Source organism: Netta rufina, assembly GCF_964035555.1.
Source record: "Netta rufina genome assembly, chromosome: Z".
In the NCBI taxonomy this organism is placed as follows: Eukaryota; Metazoa; Chordata; class Aves; order Anseriformes; family Anatidae; genus Netta; species Netta rufina.
In genome coordinates this window covers 61,989,986-62,015,132 of record NC_140126.1, presented here as the reverse complement: position 1 = coordinate 62,015,132, position 25,147 = coordinate 61,989,986, and the positions used below count along the sequence as shown (strand labels likewise).

General features: G+C 39.2%; 1 protein-coding gene across 6 annotated transcripts in view; it reads left to right on the top strand.

Annotated features, from left to right (window-relative positions):
• The window catches only part of DMXL1 (Dmx like 1), a gene marked incomplete at its 5' end in the record, with an annotated part of 91,663 nt that overhangs the window by 28,008 nt on the left and 38,508 nt on the right, over nt 1-25,147 (top strand). For 3 of the 6 annotated variants that reach the window (XM_084305057.1, XM_084305055.1, XM_084305059.1), the window contains 14 exons: nt 4,746-4,958; nt 7,971-8,224; nt 8,352-9,036; nt 9,566-9,687; nt 10,122-10,211; nt 10,504-10,606; nt 12,646-12,762; nt 14,019-14,243; nt 14,961-16,664; nt 17,274-17,384; nt 18,677-18,846; nt 22,595-22,692; nt 23,395-23,560; nt 24,349-24,601. In XM_084305057.1, coding sequence (XP_084161183.1) covers nt 4,746-4,958; nt 7,971-8,224; nt 8,352-9,036; nt 9,566-9,687; nt 10,122-10,211; nt 10,504-10,606; nt 12,646-12,762; nt 14,019-14,243; nt 14,961-16,664; nt 17,274-17,384; nt 18,677-18,846; nt 22,595-22,692; nt 23,395-23,560; nt 24,349-24,601 — 4,311 coding nt within the window. Of the gene's footprint in view, nt 1-4,745; nt 4,959-7,970; nt 8,225-8,351; nt 9,037-9,565; nt 9,688-10,121; nt 10,212-10,503; nt 10,607-12,645; nt 12,763-14,003; nt 14,244-14,960; nt 16,665-17,273; nt 17,385-18,676; nt 18,847-22,594; nt 22,693-23,394; nt 23,561-24,348; nt 24,602-25,147 lie in introns of all 6 variants that reach the window. The other 3 variants (XM_084305056.1, XM_084305054.1, XM_084305058.1) reach the window with 1 other exon arrangement.

Here is a 25,147-nt window from a genome sequence, read left to right as displayed (position 1 = left end):
TTTGCTGGTTTGTGCTGTACCATCAAGTTACTCTGTTTTTACAGGAAACATCTGCAGACACTGTATCTATTACTACCCAGTGTCTTAAAGGAATGTTTCTTTGAAGCTTCTTGGAGATTTGTAGTTCCCCTCTATGCATTCTGCATTTCCATGTTGTACAAGGAGCTAACTAATCTTTTCATGCAGTTAGCACAGTCTTTCAGAGTTCTTGTTTGCACCTATTCTTAATGCACTACTTTTCCTGTTTGTTTATACATATCTAACAAACTTTAATTTGTTTTTAATAGTCTTTGCAATATAAGTGTGCTCAACAAGCTCACAGAATAAGAAAAAAATAATTTTGGAAAAGAACAGTAAAATATTTTCCTAGGTGTCTAAGAATTAATTGTTCTTGACCTCTTTTTTTTTTTTTACCCCTTCTTACTCATCTGTATTAGTATTATCCTTCTCGATACCATCTTTTGAATCATTTGGTCTTACTAGATGGGGGAATGAAAGGTTGTTCTTTATTGTGGAACCTCTGTTAGAAGCAGCTTTCACATCTTAAGCTTTAATTTGAAGATATATCTGTTTTCCTTCACAGTCAAATCCCTAAGAACGTCAGTCTAACCAGTTTTTCTAAGTAGTCCTTTTAGTATGTCCTTACCTGAGGAAAAAAAAAACACACTAATTGCATTTTCTTTGATTTAAACCAAATCGATTTATGATTTCACTCCAAAGTTTACTTTTACTACAGTGTTCATAGTACTTGACAAAAGATAAGTCCAGAGCAGCATTTTCTATCCTTCACATCCCTTATAGAAGATGAGTAATGCTATCACATAGCAAATGAAGAGATCTTCATTTTTATTGCATGTTTCCTGTTGTTAATTTTTGAACTTATTTTTTTAAAGAAACAAAATCCTTGAGAGTATAATATTTTTTTAACCATTCTGTGATTCTGTAATATCAGTTTAAGGTTTGCATGGGCCCCTGTAGGCCATCTGGTCCAAGCCCTCTGCTCAGGCAGAGCTCCCCAGAGCAGGTTGCCCAGGACCTTGTCCCGGTGGCTTTTAGTAACTTCAAGAAGGGAGACTCCATGACCACTCTGGGCAACCTGTGCTGGTGCACCATCCATTTGCCTGATGTTCAGATGGAGCCTCTGGTGTTCCAGTTAGTGCCCACTGCCTCTTGTCCTGACACTGGGCACCACTGAAAAAAGCCTGGCTCTGTCTTCTTTTGCACTATCCCTTCGGGTATTTGTACACAATTAATAAGATCCCCCTTGGCCTTCTGTTCTCCAGGCTGAACAGTCCCAGATCTCTCATCCTTTCTACATAGGGGAGATGTTGCTGTCCCTTCTTCATCTCCTTGGCCCTTTGCTGAACTCTTCCCATGTCCCTCTTGTACTGGGGAGCCTAGAACTGGACCCAGTACCCCAGGTGTGGCCTTGTCAGTGCTAGGAAGGATCACCTCTCTTGACCTGCTTGCAGTGCCTTGCCTAATGCAGCTGAAAATACTGTTAGCCTTTCTAGCAGCAAGGGTATGTTACTGCCTTGTGTTCAGCTTTGTGTCTAACTCCTAGGTCCTTTTCTGCAGTGCTGCTTTCTAGCTGGTGGGTGGCCCCTGGTGTGTACTGGTGCCTGGGGTTGTTCCTCCACAGCTGCAGGACTTTGCACTCCTCCTTGAACTTCATGAGATTTTTGGCAACCCATTTCTCCAGCCTGTCAAGCTCCCTCTAGATGGCTGCCCCACCCTTTGTTGAGACAGCTGCACCCTCCAGTATTCAGCCTGGGTGGAGTTCATTCACTGAAAGGAATAAGTTCATTGCTTTTTTTTTTTTGGGGGGGGGGAGGGTGGGAGTGGGTAGGGGCAGGCAAGATTACTACTAGTCATATACACAGAGAATTATTGAATCAAAGAACTTCGAAAGCTTTTTGGAAAAAGTGTGATTTATGAAGCAAATAAAGATTCTCAACAAGGATTTTACCCGGGACTGAGCAGTTTCAAACTGGAAGTTGGAAATCTTCCAGAGGATGCTCTAAAAGTTTCTATTTTCCAGAATAGAACAACTCTGAAGTTTTGAGGTAGAAGAATTGAGGGAAAAAAAACAGATTTCTTTAGAGATTTTGTGTTACACACTAAAAGTCCATAGATTTGTATTGTAATGTGAAAAATCGTCTTTCCAGTCCACCCTCTCATTCATGTTTGCTGTAGCTTTGTCCTATAAGAATTCAATGGATTTCTTTCTTCCAAGTTCTGCTTTTGCCAAATGTATTAACCCATTTTTGTGACTGTCAATAATTGCTTTTTTTAAGCAGATGGACCATATTTCTCTTATATTCTCTTCATCCCCTCTTCCCACTATAAAATTGTAGGTAGTCATGCTGGTCCCTTTTCTGTTTGTGTACTCTGTTATTTTCTTAGGCTAGACTGCAGTGTAAGTAATTCAGAGACATCACAAGTATAAAAACAGTATTAGAATATTTTATTTTATATTTTGTCTCCTGGGGTATATAATTTAAGTACCACTGCATAAATAGAGATCAGAAGGAAAATGTCTATGGAGGCTTCTAGGTGGGAATCAAATGTGGGTTGAGCTTTTAGCATATTGCTGTATGACCCATTTGTAGAAATGACAGCACATCACTTAGCTGCTTTCTTGCCACTCGGTTCAGATGATGCAACTTTGCAGCAGTCTGATACTTGCTTCCTTCAGTTACTTTGAGATTACGGATACTTTTTTTTTCCCCACAGGCAGCTGGCACACTGTGTGGCATCATGTGGCAATGTAAAATAATAAAGGAATCTGTAGGAATCAGAAAGCCTAGCTTAATGCAATAGCCTTACAGCACGTGTTTCTTGGTCACCCTGTTCTCACCAGTGTAAGCCCTGTTGTATGTGAGCCTAGATACTGCTGCAGCCTCTGTTCTGGAATAAACACTGGGACATTATCCTCAAGTTATTTGCTTTATTTTCTGAACCATAGTAGCAAAGAACAAGGAAAATTAAAGTATATGCACAGTGTTACATTATGGAAATGTAGCCCAGAGGGGCTTAACACTGACGAGCAGCTCAGATCAGCACCACCATGTGGGACTATCACTCCTGCTCCTGAAAAGGACAAGGGGAGAAAATACGACAAAAAAAGGCTCATGAATTGTGATAAGGAATGGGGTTTGTGGTCAGTCCGTTATGCTATGTCTGCTGCTGCTTCATCTTTACTCTCTTCCCCCACTCCAGTGTGGGGTCACCCCTATGTCATGCTGTCCTTCCCAAACTGATCCAATACGTGTCCTTCCCACGGGCTTCAGTTACTGTCAAGCACTGCTTCCACACAGCTCCATCTCACAGGGTCCATCCATCCATGCCCCAGGAGCAAACTGCTCCAGCACGGGTCCCCCATTGGTGGGCGGCAGCTCCCCCCAGACCCCCTGCTCCTGCGTGGGCTCCTCTCCACGGGCTGCAGCTCCGGCCCGGGGCCTGCTCCTGCGGGGGCTCTCCATGGGCCGCAGCCTCCTCCAGGCCACATCCACCTGCTCCACCGGGGGCTCCTCCACCCATGGGGGGGCTGCAGCGTGGAGATCTGCTCCATGTGGGACCCATGGGCTGCAGGGGGACAGCCTGCTCCACCAGGGGCCTCTCCCTGCGCAGCCCGCAGGGGAACTGCTGCTGCCTGCCTGCAGCACCTCCTGCCCTCCTGCTGCACTCGCCTGGGGGGCTGCAGGGCTGTTGCTCTATTTTCTCACTCCTTTCTCCCAGCTGCTGTTGCACAGCAGTTTATTCCCTTCCTTCAGTCTGGTCTCCCAGAGGCACAAACTGAATCGCTCCCTGGCTCAGCTCTGTCCAGCAGCAGGTCCCTTTGGAGCCATCTGGAGCTGGCTCTGCTCACAGAGGCTACCCCTGAAGCCTCCCTGCCACCAAAACCTTGCTGCGTAAACCCAATAGAACTTGAAGGCCCATGGCATGTTCTTCACCAGTGGGCACAGGCATCAGTTTGGGATGGGGAAAGGAGAAGTCTCCTCTAATATATATATATTTTTTAATTTTTAAAAAATATCTGCATAAATTATGCAGGAATGGAAGTCTTTTATCTTTGAAGAGATCTGTGACAATAAAGTGATGAGCTAGCTTAGCAACCCAGAGCATCTTTCTGGGACAGGCTGGTCAGTACATAAGGTTCTGTTCACATTGATGAACCATTAGATGTTTCTGTGTATGACTGGGTTGGAGGTGAAGGTGTGCTCTGTATACACTTATGCACAGTCCAATAAAGCCTTTTGTAATTACGCTGGAGTATAAGTTACACTCAAAGGGTCACAGAAAGTCTTTATCCTTTGAGCAGGTTTTCTGGTCAAATCTTCAGTAGGTCTTGCTGGATACACTCTGGTTTTCCAGCCAGTCTGTCTGCAGTCAGCAGGAATATTACTTATACCAGTGATCAAGATAATGGTCATCCTTTTCTAATGACTTGTGTGCCTACAAAGACAATAGCAAAAGAGTTTCATCCTGGTTTGAGTGTTGCAGAAAGATGCACTCAGATGAAAAAGAAAGTAATCTCCTGCAGAATGTGAGATGTGTCTATGTGTGAAACCTCGAGGTTTTTTTATCCTTTCAAACTGCAGCAGAATGAGTTTTTTTTTATTTGCTTATTCCCAAGTGTATTTTTTCCCCGTGGCTTTTCTGCTTGAACATAGTGTCTAGAAAATTATATTTTTCCAAACTACTTGGCTTTGAATGAAGTTGTTAATATTTTTTTCTGGTAGATATTCCTCTACTCCCATCTATCACATCTCTGAGTCTTGGTGAAAATGAAGAAAAAAGTGGACCTTTTGTTGTGCACTGGCTAAACAATAAAGAACTCCATTTTACCTTATCCATGGAAGTATTTTTGCAGCAACTTAAAAAGAGTTTTGAACATCATTCTCCTGAGACAAACACAGAGGAATCTAATCAGATGGACGGCAGATCAGAAGAAGGTAAAAGTCTTATCACAGACAAATGGCTTTCATTTCACAAAGTAATGTGTTCTTTCATCTCAAGTGAGAGGCAATTTAGAATGTAAGGAAGCAAGCAGATTGCAGTATTTCTGTGAATTTCCTTCCCTTTGTGTGGAAGTACCTAAGTGGCTCTTAAAAAAATGTGTATCTACAAATTGTGTTTGTTTTTTCCAGATATTTAGAGTAACTGACGCTGAAAACTAGAAGTGTGTTGTTTTGACATGCTTAGGAAAGCTGATACAATCATAGAGCTAAGCTTTCTTGTTTTCAGTGTTAAGCTATACCTAACTTAAACAGCTTTATATTTACATTAATTGAATACATATTGTTAGACATGGTTGGGAAATGACTGTTTTTGTTCTGCGCATGCATACAAAAACATACATTAAATGGGGAAAATCTCACTTCAGTGTCTGGTAAAATTATGGAAAAGATTATGCTGGAACTTGGTGAAAAGCACCTAAAGGACAACACAGTCATTGGTCAAAGCCCACATGGGTTTACTAGCGGAAGGTCATGTGTAACAAACTTAATTTCTTTTTATGACAAGATCACCCAGCTAGTTGACCAAAGAAAGCCAGTCAGTGTAATCTTCCTGGATTTCAGTAAAGCTTTCGATGCTGTCTCTTACAGTATCCTTCAGGACAAAGTGACCAGAATACAGTTAGATAAAAGCGTAATATAATGAGCAACAGTCTGATGGGGCAGGCCCTGAGGATTCTTGTAAATGGGGTTACATCAGGCTGATGACTTGTCACAGTGGGTTTCCCCAGGGCTCCATTTTAGGACCAATCCTCCTCAGTGTTTTCATAAATGACTTGGATGAAGAACCTGAAGGTTATCTGAACAAGTTTGCAGATGATACCAAGTTGTCTGGAGCTGTTGACTCTGTTCAGGGTGGTGAGGCCTTACAGAGAGATCTGGTCTAATTAGGGAGCTGGGTCAACAATGTGAACAACACCATGAACCATATTCAACAATATGAACAACACCAACAATATGAAGTTTAAGAAGAGCAAGTGCCAGATTCTGCACCTGTGAAGGGGCAGCCCTAGTTAAACATACAGACTGGGGGATGAGATGCTGGAGAGCACCCTCACAGAAAGGGGTCTGGGGGTTCAAGCTGAACATGAGCCAGCAGTGTGCCTTGGTGGCCAGGAGGGCCAGCCATATCCTGGGGTGCATCAAGCACAGCACTGCTAGCTGGTTGGTGAAGGAAAGGGGTTGTCCCGCTTTGCTCTGCGCTGATGCAGCCTCACTTGGAGCACTGTGTGCAGTTTCGGTCACCACGGTATAAGAAAGATATAAAAGTGTTAGGGAGCGTCCAAAGGCAGGCAACAAAGATGGTAAACGGTCTAGAGGGAAAGATGTATGAGGATAATCGCTTGTATCAGGAACAGTGTGACCAGCAGGGCTAGGGAGGTGATCGTCCCCCTGTACTCAGCTCTGGTGAGGCCGCACCTCGAGTACTGTGTTCAGTTTTGGGCCCCTCGCTACAAGAAGGACATGGAGGTGCTTGAGCGGGTGCAGAGAAGGGCGACAAAGCTGGTGAGGGGTCTGGAGAACAAGTCCTACGAGGAGCGGCTGAGGGAGCTGGGCTTGTTCAGCCTGGAGAAGAGGAGGCTCAGGGTCGACCTTATCGCTCTCTATGGGTACCTCAAGGGAGGCTGTAGCGAGGTGGGGGTTGGTCTGTTCTCCCACGTGCCTGGTGACAGGACGAGGGGGAATGGGCTTAAGTTGAGCCAGGGGAGTTTTAGGTTAGATGTTAGGAAGAACTTCTTCACTGAAAGGGTTGTGAGGCATTGGAACAGGCTGCCCAGGGAAGTGGTGGAGTCACCATCCCTGGAAGTCTTCAAAAGACGTTTAGATGTAGAGCTTAGGGATATGGTTTAGTGGGGACTGTTAGCGTTAGGTTGGAGGTTGGACTCGATGATCTTGAGGTCTCTTCCAACCTAGAAAATTCTGTGATTCTGTGATAATCTGAGGTCACTTGGCATGTTCAGCCTAGAGAAGAGGAGACTGAGGGGAGGCCTCATCGCAGTCTACAACTTCCTCACAAGGGGGGACAGGCACTGATCTCTTCTCTCTGGTCACCAACAGTAGGTCAAGGGAATGCTTGAAACTGCAACAGGGGAGGTTCAGACTGGATCTCAGGAAAGCGTCTTCACCGAGAGGGTGGTTGGGCACTGAAACAGGCTCCCCAGGAAAGTAGTCAGAGCACTGAGCTTGCTGGAGTTTAAGAAGCATTTAGAAGCATTTAGACAACGTTCTCAAATACAGTCTGATTTTTTTGGGGTGGTTCTTTGGGGACCCAGGAGTTAGACTTGATGATCCCTGTGGATTCCTTTCAGCTAGGATATTCTGTGATTCTATGGAAAAGTATAAATATTCCAAATTCAAGTGCAGACTAAGCTATTTCAGTTTATTCACGGTTCACTAAAGGTCCCAGCCAATATGGGTTCATGAGGGAGGGGTAGGTCCTGCCTGACAAATTTGATTTCCTTTTATGATAACATCACCCATCTAGTCGATCAAGGGAAACCAACTGATGTGATCTTTTTGGACTTCAGCAGAGCTTTTGACATGCTTTTGCATAGGATCCTACTGGATAAAATATCCAGCATACAACTTAACAAAAACATCATTCGATGGGTGAGCAATTGGCTGATGGGCAGGGTTCAAAGGGTTGTGGTAAATGGGGCCACATCTGGCTGGTGGATGGTCACTAGGGGGGTCCCTCAAGGCTCCATTTTAGGGCCAGTCCTCCTCAATGACTTTATAAATGATTTGGATGTAGGACTAGAAGGTGTTTTGAGCAAATTTGCTGATGACACCAAACTTGGAGGAGTTGTGGACTCTGCTGAGGGTAGAAAGGCCTTGCTTGAATGTGCTTGAATGAGGGATTTAGAAAAAGGTTGAAATGTGCTTCTATGCCTGAATGACCTTGCTTGTTAAACTTTAGCTTTTAAATACATCTTTTTTTTGTTCTAGAAGTTGATGAAAATGGAGATGAACAAAAAGGAAACCAAGAGAAGAAGGAATTGAGTGATGAGAAAACTACTTCAGCATCAAACCTTGTCCCTTTATCTTCTGCTATTGTTGATCATGAAATTGAAGTTCTGCTTTCTGAATGGAGTAAAAATGCTGATATGCTATTCAGTATACATCCTATGGATGGTTCATTGCTGGTGTGGCACGTGGACTGGCTAGATGAATACCAGCCTGGCATGTTTCGACAGGTGCAGGTACTTTGCATTTTCTGGAATATGCACTTTTGTGTAAAGAAAAATGTATGTTGAGAAAAGAACTTAAATACTTGCTCTTAAATTTTTAAAATACTTTCTTAAAATACCTTCTTTTTTAAACTTCCAGGTGTCATTTGTCTCACGGATTCCTGTTGCATTCCCAACGGGTGATGCAAACTCTCTTTGCAGAAGTATAGTGATGTATGCGTGTACCAAAAATGTTGACTTGGCTATTCAACAAGGCAAACAAAAGCCTCCTGGCCTTACACGGTCATCATCTATGCTTATCTCTTCTGGACACAGCAAATCAACCAACAGTTTAAAACTAAGTATATTCACACCCAATGTTATGATGATCTCCAAACATGCAGATGGATCTTTGAACCAATGGCTAGTGAGTTTTGCTGAAGAATCTGCTTTTTCAACTGTACTCAGTATTTCACATAAATCCAGATATTGTGGTCACCGTTTTCATCTTAATGACTTGGCTTGCCATTCAGTATTACCACTGCTGCTTACAACCTCACATCATAATGCTCTAAGTTCACCAGATGTTGAGAATGCAAAACAAGCAAATGATTCTTTAAAGTCTCAGGAGTCACCATTAAGACTTCAGAGTAGAGGCAATGCAAGCATAACATCCCAGGATCCCAATGCAGTTTACAGTGAACTTATTCTTTGGAGAGTTGATCCTGTTGGGCCATTGTCCTTTTCTGGTGGAGTATCTGAACTTGCTCGGATCAATTCCCTCCATGTTTCAGCTTTTTCTAATGTTGCATGGCTGCCCACTCTTATACCCAGTTATTGCCTCGGTGAGTTCAGTTTCCTGATTGGTTAAGTATTCTAGAATAAAAGTAATATAGGCTAATAATGCTATTAAGTAGGCGATGTAGATGTATGTATATATGAATAGATTGAAAAAGGAATGTTAAGCATGGATCCCTTATTTCACATATTTCAAAGCTGCTTATATTTTGTAATTGTGTAATCTTGTTTAAAGAATTGCTGGGGAGTGGGGTATGCCACCTTTTGTATTTGATATTTTAGGAGCTAATGAAGTCAAGCTGTTAGATGCTAATGTGCACTTTTGATTATAGAATGTCGTGAACACTTAAAAGCAGAGGTAGATTTTGCTCTAGTTTGCAAACCAAATTCTGATTTCCTTTTGTATTCTTTGGTGTGGTTGCTAAGCTACACTTTGTAGTTCTTGCCTGTGCACAGAAATTAACAAGACAGAATATTTCTCATTCTGTCTTTCTTTCATAAATTTCAAATTACTTCTCAAATAAGGGAGCCGGTTTATGTTTAAATTTGAGTACTTTGTGCATTTATATTTTTCAGGTGCATACTGTAACTCTCCAAGTGCCTGCTTTGTGGCTAGTGATGGACAGCATTTAAGATTATATCAAGCTGTAATAGATGCTAAAAAACTTCTGTGTGAGCTTTCCAATCCAGAAATTTCTGTAAGTGAAAGCTGTCTCAGGTTTTTTAAGGTTGGAACTTCATTCAGTAATAATAGTTACACTTAGTAGAAACTAAGCTTGTTGTCAAGAATTTTGCAGATTATGATAGTCCAATTCTGCTTGTAAAAACATACAATAAAGCTTTTTAGTATTGTAGGCATACTGCAGTTGAGACATTGTATCAGTTTAGTTAGTCAATGGTAAACTGCTGTATGTGAGGCTTTCCAGATGATGGCTTTGCAAGTTCTTGCCATTTTTTAATCATCAAAAATAAAGTGGCTCTTCAAAAAATAATGAATGTTATTAGTATTCCTGGTAACTTACAGCTGAAATACTTTTAATGCTTTTGTTTAACATTTGCTTAGATGTTGTATCTACTCAGCAGTGTGTGTTGCAGAAATGGACAAAAGAAGCATCTCGTTTGTTTTTAACAGAAATATGTTGGTGAAGTTTTTAACATCATAAGTCAGCAATCTACTGCTCGTCCAGGATGCATCATTGAACTGGATGCCATCACAGAGCTTGTAAGGCTTTTATCTGTACCCATTTTATACCATAATCACCTTGCTTAAAAAGTGTTAACAGTAAAGGCTACACCTCTAGCTGTCTTTTAAAGATTGATTCTGACATACACTTGCTTTTGGTTTCATAGTATCTGTAAATGAATAAAACATGAATAATGAAGGTGTGTCTTATTGAAAAATCTTTTTTGTTGTGTGCAACTTAGCAATCAGCTCAAAAGCTTGCATGTTAGAGAGAAACCTTAAGCAGTGCTGTCTGATGTTCACTACTTGTGTGTATCTTTTACTTTCTTAGCATGGCAGAAAAACACAGTTGTTCCATGTTTTTCAAGAAGACTTCATTTTAAATAACCAGAAGAAGGAGATACCTGAAAAGAAAAACAATTTAGCAGACTCTGGTAAAGAGTTATTTTCATTTCATAATATGTTGAAGACAAATATCATCCGTGCATTCCACATAACTTGTATAGGTTTTTGCATCTTTCTTTTAAGGACTTTGTATGCTGAAGAAGAAATTCTAGTCTAATGAAAGTCATGGATGTTTCACTTCCCTGGAGGGTAGTACTCAACCAAATCTTAGACAAGATAGCTTTGTTAAACATTTTGTGGCTGATGCAGTTCTTGCAGGAGAGGAAAGTGTTTGAAAGGTAGAGCCTGTATGATGGGTACGATATAGCATACCCTACAGCAAACTTATCTGCATCCATTTTTGAAGGTTCTTTACATACGACTTCTATGATAAATGACATACCAAATAAGCAACTCACACAAAAAAAAGACAACTTAAAAGTACGATGCTGTGAATGGTGCAAACCGTCGCATAGCTATGGTTTTAGAGGTTATGATTCTATGGGTCTTAAGGTAGCTCTGAATTGCCTTGAAATAAAAATATCAGTTTTTGTTGATGAAGTTGGTCAGTAGTTTTGACATATAAGCAACTTGGTGTTGTTTTGTTAGGTTCCAATGTAACAATTTGGAAAAAAAGGGTCAAAATAAAATTACAGCCTGTGATACCAAGTCATCTGCAGTGGTAATGGAAATGCTGAATAAAAAGAAAATTAAGGAACAGTATCAAAATGCTGTGTAATAACTCGATACATTAAACTATTTTTTGGTAGAAGACAAGAGAGACATACCAAAAAAAATGATCTGAACTGTATATACAGTGCTTGCTTCTGAATTAGCTGTTTCTGCTCAAGAAGGACATGTGGAGTAATGGAGATAATCAGTCCTAACTCTCAGTAGTGGTCAAAATATACAAGTGGGATTTTGGAAATAAAGAACAGAATAGAGGAAAAAGAAATAAGTGTTGTGCTAAAGCATAAATTTGTTGTGCATTTGCATGGAAGCTCTTCAGTCTTGGGTGTACATTCTGGAAGTCTATATGGGCTTCTGCCATGAAAGAAATTTAGCTAAATGTGCTCTTTAATACTGTGAATTAGAAGTGTGACATTGACATATGTTCTCATTTCAAACTATCTAATACTTAAAAGCACATCAGTTTTAAGCCTCTGCTCTTTCCTTTTTAGCTAAGCATGTAAGTATTTAGCTCATATTATTTTTTAAAAAAAGAACAGTACCATGTGCAGCCCTGTGTGAGACCCGCAGGGCAAACGTAGTTTTTAGTAGATCTTGTTTTTTGTAGATGTATACCTAAAAATGCAATTGTAAAGAGAGGTTGAAGGAATCCTGGAGAAAAGATTATACGTGGTAGTATCACTAAATTAACCATTCTTGCTTGGTCCTAATAAGATTACTTCAGTGCTAAGGAGGGAGAATGTCTGGGTGCACCCTCCAGAAATGGGCTTCTACTGATAACAATTCATGCCTTCTTTTCTTAATGGGTAGAAGTACAGCAAATAATTTTAGGAAGAATCCTTTTTCCTCTTGTGTGTTCTAGACTATATAATCAATCTTGGCTGGATTGTGATGGATGAACTATTAATTAGACCAAGCTGTGACTTTCCCAATTGTTGACGTGTAATTGCTTCTGTAGATGTAATGTGTGTAGTTTTTGTACGTTGAATGTAACAGCTGTACTGGGTCAGGCCAAATCTCTGTCTAGTTCACTGTCTGAACTCTTAGAGTGGCCAGCAACAGATACCTTTAAGAAAGTGTTAAGAGAGCAACCCATTAAAGATAAGTAGGTAGAGCTGAGTGCACATTCTGGTACTTAGCTTTAAATATATGACAAATATTTTAACCTCTCTAAAAGAGCATAGTGACTGTTATTACTATCTGTGCCTATAATAATTGCAGGGGCTATTGTTTTTGGTGAAGTACTGATAAAACTAGTATAATTAGGTTGAATGTAGTCAGACTGCTGTATTTGAGTATCAGCTGGCAGTAGTTTATTAAGATTACTTGCTAGCTGGCACATTTAGTTCTACTTGCAGTTGAATAATGCCTGAAGTATTTCTGTTCTGATTTTCATCAGGAAACCAGCAGAATGGATTCTCTGAAAAATTCTACTTAATAGTAATGGAGTATAATCAAAACCGTTCATTACTACATATGTGGCACTTACACTTGAAATCAATTCCTGTCTCAGTAGGTAAGCCAATTTCTGTGTAGGTTAGATTTAAAAAAATAAATAAATAAAACAAAACAAAAATACCACACTCTTGTGAATCTGTCAGGTATTCACTGTATTTTAAATGGCATTTCAGCTTTTTGTAAACAATCTATAATTCTCTTAGAATCTTTCATCACAACCCATTCTTTCTTGATCACTTCTTAATTTTCAGAATGCTGAAACTTTTGAATTCATCCTGAGCCCTAAATTGTTAGTTTTGTGTATTCAAAGGGCAAATGTATTTTTTTGGTTTTAATGGAGCCTAAGAGCTCGGATGCTTTGCTTCTTAGAAATCTGTGGTCTACAGTTTTTGAGCTTATAGATAAATTATATTGGGCTATACTCTGAAGCACCTAAACATCAGAGAGTGTGATTACAATTCTGAAAAAAATCTGAAGTTCTGGAATCTTTGGTTCTTTCAGACTACAAAACTACCATGAAAATTATAAAACTAAGTACACAAAGATTATAAGGAAACAGAAATCCAACATTCATCACATACTAGACAAACCTGTTACAATGCACGTTTCTGTCGTTTAAACCAAATGGTTATTTATCTCACTGTTGCCTTCACAGGAAGAATTTTCAGTTACTTTAAATTGTATTGCAGTTACTAAACTGTTGAGATAACAAAAGATACAAATTTTCTAATCTACTTATATGGTGAGGCCACTACTGGGAAAGTTCTTTTTTTAAACCAATGTATGTTTCAAATTCATACTTACGCTGTTGGGTTTTATTATTTTTTAAAAAAATAATGAAGTATTCATGTGACATAATCTTTGAGATCATACATTTTAAGTGAATTTTGACAAAACTTTTCTGAAAAAAATACTTTCCCTCAATTTATGAGGTAAGACATGGAAGTCTGCATTTAATTTCCTCTTGCAGCAGATACTCTGTGCCTCATGAAACATTAATTTCCATGGAAGCCCACATACCTACCTCTTTCTTTTGCAGTTTTGCTGCTTCTGGTTGTAGTTTGATTGTTTTAAGAGTAAGAGTTTCCTGTGTAAGAAGCTCTAAGCACTTCTAGATTTATGGAGTGTTTAATTTGAGGTGTGCTACAATTTCTCTTTACATCTGAATTTGGGAACACTTTTCAATGAAAGGAAAGTACAATGCTTAACATTTTATCTATCTTTTTGGAACTTATAATGAGTGACACTGGTACTAGACTCTAGTTAAAAGAAATTACTGATTTTTTTTTTAACTAACAGTGCATACATTTTTAGGTGAAAAGGTAGCCTCAGATACACCTGAAGAAACAAAACAAACAGAAGAACTGCATTCTTCACCAGATCCAGAGAAGGTCCAGTCACCTTTCAATCAAAAGTATCAAGCCTGTAGAGCAAACCTTCAGAGCACCAGCTGGCTTACTCTCTCTTCGAAAATGGTATATAGTCAAGAGTTGAATTTGCCAGAAGGAGTGGAGATAATAAGTGTTAAGCCCTCAGCAGGTTTGTGATTTTTTTTTTTTTTAATTTCTTATTATTTTCAGAATAAAGTGTGGAATCCTTGCATTTCTGACTTTGGCTTAAAATAGAAATGAATATTTTGGTATTTGTTGTTTGAATTAAAATACCTGTAGATAGATCTAAATTGTTTGCTAAAACCTGCTCCCCTGACTTTTTAATCTGGATCTTGAAACTAATACCAAAATAAAGTTGTTTTTTTTTTTTTTTTTTTATGAAAGACATAACATTTATTTAAACCCAGGTTCTGAAAATAAAAGGAATTGTAGAAAAACAAATAGTTTTAAAATCATTAATTTTTGGTGGGATGTACACTTACATTTAAGGTTTCTATCAGAAGCCTCTCAAAAATATCTTGGAAAGATTTTTAGATTTCTGAAAGAGAAGCGTTTGTGTGTGAGATGATAGAAGTATATCAGACAATGTATTTCCCATACAATGCAAAACTGGCACCTAGTGATATTAAATTCAGATTTAAATCATGCAGTGTAACTCCTTTCTAGAGAATGAAATGGAGACTAATAGTGAAATAATTTCACAGGATTTTTTTAATCCTGTAAAGCTCTGGGAACAACCCTTTTTATGAGGAAGTCCTAATATTTTCGTCTGTTTTAGAATAATAAAATGATAATGGGACAAAAAGGTCTTTACTTTTGGCTTACTTTTTATTATTTGCACTAATAAAAAATACTTAATTTTTAGGACATCTGAGTTCCTCTTCCATATATCCTGTTTGTCGTGCACCTTATCTGCTGGCTACTTCATGCTCAGATGGAAAAGTTCGATTCTGGAGATGCAGGGTGACCACTGATTCATCGGCTTCGTCCATGACAGAATCTAATGTACAGAGTGATGCTACGTATATTTGGGAAGAATGGCCATTATTGATTGAAGATGGACTTCTTAGTAGTAGTGCTATTACTGTTCCAGGAAGGCCAACTGAAGTTAGTTGTGCACACACAAACCGATTAGCTGTAGCATACAAGCAGGTATCACCTAAAAATAGTCACCTTCATCACGACTTTATAATGCATGTTAGCATTTTTGAATGTGAATCTACAGGGGGTTCTTCCTGGGTTCTAGAGCAGACTCTTCATTTAGATGAGATAGGCACAATGTTAGACCCTGCTATTAGTATTGATAGTAATTTAGTGGCATATAACAGACAAGAGGTTTCTTTCTCTCATGGTGGGAATGTGATGCCCAGCACTAAGCACTTGGTACACTTAGATTGGATGTCTAGGGAGGATGGTTCACATATTCTGACAGTAGGAATTGGATCAAAACTTTTTTTGTTTGGCCAGTTGTCTGGGAAAATGCAAGAACAAAATGGTAAGGAGAGTATAGCAATCTCCCATAGTGGCAGTACTACTACAAAGGCCACAGCTCTTTCTAGGTTTGTTCTACTGCGTTCTGTTGACTTGGTTTCCTCTGTAGAGGGGTCACCTCCTTTTCCAGTCTCCTTGTCATGGGTACGTGATGGTATTCTTGTAGTTGGAATGGATTGTGAAATGCATGTCTATTCTCAGTGGCAGCCTCCTGCCAAGCGGGAGCTAATTAGTACAGATTCCTACAGTGGAAGTATGCCGTGTATAACTAGCTCAATGAAACAAAGCCAGTCAGCTGGCTCAGTTCTGCCTCCACCAAAGCGAACTTTGACCAGATCTATGACCAGCCTTGCACAAAAACTTAGTGGGAAAAGATCTGCCTTTGATCTCTCTGCTGAAATGGAAGACTCTGGTCTTTTTGAAGCAGCTCATACATTATCTCCCACTTTACCTCAGTACCATCCACATCAACTGTTAGAACTCATGGATCTTGGTAAAGTACGTAGAGCAAAAGCCATACTGTCCCATCTGGTGAAGTGCATTGCTGGAGAAGTTGTAGCTATAAATGAATCTGAACCTAATCATGATAGAAGACTCAGATCTCTGACCATCAGTGCTAGTGGAAGTACCGCACGAGACCCCAAAACATTCAGCAAAACTGAGACTACAGACTATATTGAAATAGACTCTGTTCCACCATTGCCCTTGTATGCTCTGCTTGCTGCAGATGATGATTCATCTCATTCTTGTTCAGAGAAGTCAAATCATCAAAATAGCCAACGTAAAAAAGATATGCCCAATGACAATTATGAAGATCTCTTTCAAAATTCTGTTACAAGCACAGATGAACTTGTAACTTTTGATACAGATGACGACAGTGCAAAACCAAAAGTCATTGATCTTTCTCAATATAGCCCAACTTACTTTGGACCAGAGCATGCTCAAGTTCTTTCTCGTCACTTGCTTCATTCAAGTTTGCCAGGTCTGACTAGGATGGAGCAAATGTCATTGATGGCCTTGGCAGATACAATTGCTACCACCAGTACTGACATTGGAGAAAGCAGAGACAGAAATCAGGGTAAGCTATCTATTCCAAATTCTATATATTATTGTTTCGTAACCCTTTTTGTAACGTTTCTCTGTTACTTTGAAGTATTATTATTAAAGCTTGTCATAGTATAGTGTCTATGATTTACTGTACCATCGCAATGTTTACTGTTTAACTCCAGTTTCTGACTTCATAAAATGAAATTTGGTATTGCTTGCTGTTAATGGCAGTGATACTTCATCAGTCTGCCTACGTCTGTTCAAAAGTGAATCAGTCTGATTCACTTTTGAAGAGACAACATTGTTAACAGCCAATGTTTGCTCCATTTTGTAGAGAAATGGAGAAATACATTTCTAGTTGTTTTTTTTTTTTAATTTGGTAGAAACACTTTTGCCATTTCTTGCACTCAGTTGAACAAGTAACTTCACAACTTTTTATATTGAGATTCTTTTTTTATATTGAAACTTTTTTTTGAGATTTTCCTCATGTATTAAGGGACGTGTTATGGATTATGCTAATAATATATTTATGAATTTAAGGCATCAATAGTTGTAGAACTAAGATATTTCTTCTGTTAAGACACCCAATGGCTATTTTTAACAGTTTCTCTGAAGTGCATACCAAAACATTTAATTGTAGGTGGAGAAACTCTTGATGAGTGTGGTTTAAAATTTTTATTGGCTGTTCGGCTTCACACGTTTCTGACAACTTCACTTCCTCCTGTACATCGAGCTCAACTGCTTCACCAAGGTAACTGACATGTTTTCTTAGAGGGGGTGAATGTTACTAAATGAAGTAGCTGTACACATGATTCTATGTTATTGACATGTCTGTCCAGAATCAAGGTAATTTTGTTTTTCTTAAAAACAAATGAACACCACCACTATTGTTCAATCCAAATGCATGCCAGACTGGAAGATGTCTGCTTTACTCTAGACGCAGGTGTTAAAACTGAAGTGTTTTTCTCTAACTATTACAATTTTGTAGTTTTAATTTTCTTCTGTTTCCCCAAGAGAACAGGCTCTTCTGTACTTCTAGTACCATGTCGTTCCAATAACCTTCTGCAGAAATAAAGCAGAAAATACAGAGTACTTACTGTCTCAGGTGTTGTTGTTTTTTTTTTTTTTTGAAAAAAAAAAATTGATTAAATCACTGAAGCTTTTTCATATACCTAGTGTAATTATCCAATGAACTATTTCAAATAAAGCTTTCTTTGTTGTAGTTTTGACTAGTTCCAACCAGTTATTACAAAATCATGTTTGATTAGGACTTATCCAGATTTGAAAGGGTGATTTTGATTATTTCTTCACCCTCTTATTAGTCTTCATAACAGATAATTACATTTTCAATGTCATGGCTTGTTATTCTTCCGCTGTATATGAGATTGGACCTTACTAGGACTGCCACAGTACATTACTGCTGAGTTAGGTCTCTCCTAGTACCCTTTTAGCTGAGATGCATTGCTTCTACTGAGCTCAAAAATTCATGAGAAGTGCCTGTAGAGGTGCAGTTGTTTCTCTGCAAAGCAGCCACCTGTGGTCATTCCTGGTGTTGCAGTAATCCATAACTAGCTTTTATGCTCATTAGTAATTGCTGTTTTCCTTATGCCATGGCTTTTGTCTTTCAGAGTTCTTTTGTACCTCTGTTCTCAAACCTGTTTTCTGCTGCTGTAATCTTCACTTTCTTTCAATCCAAATCAAAATAATGAAAACTTTGAAAAGTTTAATCAATATGTTCCACTTCCTGTCATGGCTAATCTTAAAGCCACCCATTATAATTTGAGCTTCAGTCAATAACTGTTCTTTGCAAACTATCTAAGCAGTTTACAAGTTAAAAAATCGCTTTCATCTGTATAAACTTTTAAGAATATTTACATACTAAATATTAAAGAATTTCTGCTGTTTCATCGTTAATGCACTTAGCAGTCCAAAATGAACAATTTAGCCTTTTTATCTCCTCTTAACCCTTACCTCCTTGAATGGATATTATTGATTCTTTATTACTGAATCTTTTTTTTTTTTTTTTAATGGTTGATTATCTAGGCTTATCTACTAGTCATTTTGCCTGGGCATTTCATTCAGTAGCAGAAGAAGAACTATTGAGCATGCTCCCTGCTATGCAGAAAGGAGATCCAACATGGTCAGAACTCAGAGCTATGGGTATAGGATGGTGGGTTCGAAATATCCATAGCCTGCGGAAATGCATAGAAAAGGTAAACAGAGTCTTCTGAAACAAAATTGCAAAACTTCTTTTCAAATATCTGCTCTCTGGTACTTTCTGTTTATATAGTTTGAAATTTTGATTGTGTTCAGGATTACAGAATGCTTCATGCTGTACTAGTTATGAATATGGTTTATTGTATGAATGTGCAATTCTGTATTTAATGTGTTTTTTCGTTAATTTAGGTCTCAAATTCAGTGTGAAGTACGTTTTTGGCTTTTAAAATCTACATTTTGAAGGTGTAGCATACAGTGCTTATGGTGGATGCTCAATATACATGTTGAGCTAGTTTTTTGTATAGCAAGGGCCTTTCCTAGGTAAGGAAACAACTTATGGGGAAAGATTCTCAGTAGAAACCTATTAGAGGTCAGGCCAATTAAGTTATGGTACATCTGTCATCAGTCTTGCAAGCTGATTTACTTCCATGGCCTTCTATTGCTTTTCCTTATTTCTTAAAATATATATATTTGAATTGTCACAGATGCAGCAATAAGCCTAACCTCAGTTGCTTTAAGCTCTTGGAAGAGCCAAGTGTGTTGAGCTAGAAACTGACATGCACAAGATAATGTGACTGCAAAGCACAAAGTGGTAAAATGCATGTCTCTACTTCTACTGTTCAGTCTTCAGCAATTAATCATCACTTTGTGAAAATTACCTGCTTTGCATTTAAAGAAAAATGAAGTTTCCTGGGCCTGCATTTAAGGTTATCTTACATAGGTCTTGGACTATTCTTACTTCCACTTATCCCTTTTTCCTTTTCAACTCCAAAAATAATTTTCTGTAAAACTTTCTCTTGTTGTGACCTGTCCCAGCCTGTTCAAGTCTCCATCTATCCTTTGATTACCAAAGCAACTAATAAGTTAATTTTATTTTGATTTCAGGAACTGATTTCAGGTGTAGGCATTCCCATTTGATCTGCCAAAAAGCTTCTAGAACTGGAAGACCATTGGCTTAATGGTATAGTTAAGTCACAGAGCTAAGATATAATTGGCCTAAGTGAGACATGGTGGGACAGATTGCATCCCTGAGTGCTGTGATAGATGATTACATGCTTTTCAGGAGGGATGGGCAAGGAAAGAGAGGAGGTGAGATAGCTGTGTATCTTTGGGATTGCTTTGTCTGCATGGAGCTGGGTGATGGTTGAATATGTATGGGTAAGAGTAAGGGAAAGGCCAAGAAGGCAGGTATGTTTTGAATCTGTATGGACCACTGAACCAGGATGAAGAAATAGATAAAAATACTCTATAAGCAACCAAAAGGGTCACAATCACTAGCCCTTGTTCTCACGGGGGACTTGGGCTTCCCAGATGCCAAGTGGAAATAAAGTACAGTGAAGAGGAAACAGTCTGGGAGATGCCTGGAGTATGTGGAAGATCGTTTCCTGACACAGGTTGTGAGTGAGCCACCTAAGAAAGGTGCCTCAAAGGGCTGTAGCACCACCTCTTCTGTGAAGTTAGGCTGGGAGATTCGGGGTGGTTTAGTCTGAAGAAGAGAAGGCTCTGCAGGCAGACCTTATAGCAGCCGTCCAGTACTTAAAGGCAGACTACAGGAAAGGTGGGGAAGGATTCCTTATTGGGGATTGTAGTGATAGAACAAGGGGTAAGAATATTTAAAAAAGGGTAGGTTTAGATCAGATATAAGGAAAAAATTCTTTATTCTGAGGGTGGTGAGGTACTGGACCGGGTTGCCCAGAGAAGTTGTGGATGCCCCATCCCTGGCAGTGTTCAAGGGCAGGATGGATGGGGCTTCGGGCTAACTTAATATAGCAAAAGATGTCCCTGCCCATGGCAGAGTGGGGAGAGGTTGGAACTAGATGATCTTTAAGGTCCCTTCCAACCCAACCCATTTTATGAGGGCATAGTGGTAATGAAATGATAGTTTTTAACCATTGGTGAAATTAAAAGACAGTTAGCAGAACTGCTACCTTGAATTTCCAGACGGCAGACTTTGGCCTATGTAGAGACGTGGTTGACAGAATTCCTTGACAGGCAGTTTTGAAAGGTCTTGTTTGTCAAAAACGAGAATCCAGGAATGCTGGACATTCTTCAGGAATGAATTCTTAAAGATGAAGGAAAAGGCAGTCCCAATGTGCTGAAGGTTGAGCCAGCAGGAGAGAAAACCCATGTGGCTAAATAGATTGCCTCTTCAGGAACTCAGGAAGAAACGGAGCTCTGGAAAAACGGGCAGGCAACTTGGGGGGACTGTAGAGCTGTTGTGAAATTCCGTAGGGAGAAAATGAGAAGGGCCAAATCTAACTGGAACTCAGGTTGGCTAGTGGGGTAAAAGACAACAAAAATGAATTTATAAATACGTTAACAGAAAAGGAACATGGAGAATCTCCATCCTTTATTGGGTATGAGGGGGAAACAGACAAAAGATGCGGAAAAGGCTGAGATACTTTATGAGTACTTCAAGAGGCAAAATGCCTCTTTTGCCTCTGCCTTTATTAGTAAGGCTAGGGAACTCAGCCCCCTGTGTTTGAAGATCGTAGTGAGATGAAGGTCCTATAATCCAGAGGGAAACTCTAAGTGACCACCTACATCATTTGAACATTCACAAGTTTGAGAGTGGAAGTGATTCATCCAAAGGTTCTGAAGGATTTGGGGAAAAATGCTCGCCAGGCCACCTGCAGTAATTTACCAGCAGTTCCAGCTGTCCAGGGAGGTCCCAGTTGACCAGGTCAGCTAATATGACACCAATCTACAAGAAGGACAGGAAAGGAGGATACAGAGAACAGCAGGCCTGGTATTCTGATCTTGGTGCAGTGGAAGGTTGTGGAGCAGATCACCTTGAATGTCATCATCCAGCATGCATAGAACAAGCGAGTGATCAGATAGAGCCAACGTGGGCTTATGAAAGGCGGGTCCTACCTTACTAACCTGATCTCTTTCTATGACAGGATGACATAGCAGATGAGGGAAAGGCTGTGGATGTTGTCTGCCTAGATTTTAGTAAAACATTTGACACTCTTTCCATCAGTATTCTCCTGGATAAACTTGCTGCTCATAGCTTGGACAGGTGCACATTTCACTAGGTGAAGAACTGTCTGCATGGCTGGACTCTAAGGGCCCTAGTGAAGGAAGTTCAGTCCAGTTGGTGTCTGGTCACCAGTGGCATATCCCAGGGCTCAGTCTTAGGCCCAGTTTTATTTAAAATTTTTATCAGTGGTCTGGATGGTGGTTTAGTATGGAGAAGAAGAGGCTGAGGTGGAAGAACTCATCAGTCTCTACCACTACCTGAAATGTGGTTGAAGTGAGGAGGGTTTTGGTCTCTTTTTCTCAGGTGACAAGTGATAGGACACAAGGAAGCAGTGTCAAGTTGTGCGAGAGGAGGCTTAGTTTGGATATCAGGAAGAATTTCTTTACAGAGAAAGTGGTTAAGCATTGGAACGGGCTGCTTAGGGAAGTGGTGGAGTTCCCATCCCTGGAAACGTGTATGTAGCCCCAAGGAATATGCTTTAGTGATGAGATGCAGTAGGTCAGGTTGATGGTTGGACTTGATGACCATGAAGGTCTGTTCCAACCTAAAGGTTTCTGTGATGAAACAATAAAAATGTGTTGAAGCAGTAGTAGCTTCACATGTTCTTATTTCAGGATCCATCACCTCACGATCGATGTCTGTTAAATAGAACATCTAAACTCTGTGGGGCATGGGATATCAGAAGCAAGAGGAACCCAACTGAAGATTCTCTTAAATTCTTGTGTATGTATTTTTTCACCCTTGTTGAATTGTCTTCGCAGGTAGCTAAAGCAGCCTTTCAGCGTAACAATGATCCACTTGATGCAGCCATTTTCTACCTTGCGATGAAAAAGAAGGCTGTGATCTGGGGACTATACAGGTAGGAGGTATCCAGGATCTTAAGTGGAGTTTCTTAACAGTCTGGTATAATTTGGGGAAAAATGTTGAATTATAGTGATTAAAAAGAAACACAAATGTTAGCATTGGAAACTGAGATCCAATTTAATAACTTATTTTGAATTTGAATGGGTAGTTACTAAGCTTTTTATATTTAATGTGGTAATTTAGTCATTTCTAAAGGTCAATGCTTTCAAGTTTTAGTCTCAAATCTCCTGTAATTTCATTCACTGCTTAATTCTGATTTACTGCTTGTGGACTGCCTGTGTTCTGTTTGGAATGACATGGATATCCTTAAGAAAAGGGGCTTTAATTACGAATTTTACCATAAATTCAAAGGACTGAATTAAGCCTGCCTTTCAAACTGGAGTTTCATAATAATTTTCACCTTTGCAACCTTTCTAAAAAGTAGTTTGCAATGTGACTTGCTTTGAGCATATTGCCTGGGGGAAAATTAAGTTTTTCTTTGTTTATATGAAGCTAACTAAAAATACTATTAGTTTTATACTTAGTAATGTTTTTGTTAATTTATAAAAACAAAGCCTCCTATGCTCCCAGTGCTCCCAGCCTCTGCATTTCTTATTGAAAATATCTATGTAAAATTCTACTGACATCAGAAGAAATCAGGAGACAAAATACGTTTGATAAGTGTAATATATTTTTGTCAATTATGTTCAATATGCAGGTCCCGAAAAGATACTAAAATGACACAGTTTTTTGGAAACAACTTCACTGAGGACAGGTGGCGTAAAGCAGCATTAAAAAATGCTTTCTCTTTGCTTGGCAAACAGCGTTTTGAACATTCTGCGGCATTTTTCTTGTTGGCAGGACACTTAAAAGATGCAGTGGAGGTAATAAAATAATGAACTTTTTTGTTTAAGACTGATGTATTTTCCTAACTTACCAATGTAATGAGTGTGACTGAAATGCGTGAGAAATTTGCAATTTAAATTAGTATGACCCCTGAAGATTCCAGTCTGTTTGCTCTTTCCCTCTCTCACCCCCATGCATATTAATGGCATGAAAATCCTTGATCTTGATCTAGACATTTTGATTCTGTTTTAGCTCTCAGGCTAGTGATGCTAGGTTCATGGCTGATTTCTCTGTAATAGTATTGGGAGGGCTGTCTACCTTTAACTTGCTTTTTGTTTCTCTGTCCTGTCATGTATGAAGAAAATGTTTTCCGTTGAGAGGTTTCAGGTCTGAAAATGAAGGCTCGTTGACAGTGGTGTGATTTGGCTCCTAGAATCCTTTCACAAAACAAAAATCTTTCCAAGTCCTGCTTATAAGACTTGAAAAACTGTGAGGGAGTATCTCTTTGATAGTGAGGTGTTATGTTCTGTAGATCTTCTGAACCTAAACATCCGACTTCAAGATGTGGCACGTACACACTGACAATGAGACATCAACGCCAGCTGATTTCAAAGATCTAGTGACATGTCAGACTTAAACTGAAAAAATGACAAATCAGCTCTTTTATATAATTGTTGGCCGCAGCTATTAAGCCTGCTTTCTGCTAATGGAGTTGATACCTGTATCTGAGTCTGAATGTATTCTTATCATTTCTTGCCTTCTGATTGTTTTAACCAGAAGAAAAATTAGAATGTTTGATCTTGTAACTATATTTATTTTCATTTAGGTCTGCCTTGAAAAATTGAATGACATTCAGTTGGCTCTAGTAATATCAAGACTTTATGAGTCAGAGTTTGAAGTGTCTAGTACTTATAAATCTATACTACAGAAGAGAATTTTGGGAAGTGCCTTTCCTGGAAAGGAAAGCTCAGGAAACATGTACAGTGATCCTTTTCTGCGTAGTATGGCTTACTGGATTTTGGAAGATTATAGCAAGGCTCTTGACACTTTGATTAAACATTCTGTTGAAGATGAAGGAGGTAAGAATGAGTATTTTGATTGTTAGGTTGGTTTTAACTATTCGTTTACAGAGTATTAGGGTATAGTCTGAATGTTATCAGGTACTGCACAGTTGCTCATTAAATAGGTTTACTGTTTATAGTAAATGTGATGACTGTGTTGTTAATATCCTATTTTGCATGAATGGGTTCTTAATGTATCCTTTAAGTATGTGAACATCAGGAAAACAAGAATGACCCTACAGTGGTGCAGCATTTTCACTGTTTTTCCAGTAGCATCTTCAAGAGGAAGAGACAAATTAAAGTAGGAACTCTGTCACAAACTACGAAAAAATTCCTGATCATGGACCACATAGTTACTTATATAGCAGAGCTGTGAATACATGGTGCTGTATAGCTTTTAGTCCTTAGTAAGATTGATTGACCACACTGATAAAACAATCCTTTCTATAGCAGTTTGATATTTATGATACAAGGAAATCCACATGGGTCCTGGAATACTGTATGAGATGTATAATGTAAGTCTCTTAAAGTGGATTTTCTCACTGTTCAATTGCTAGCTTTATA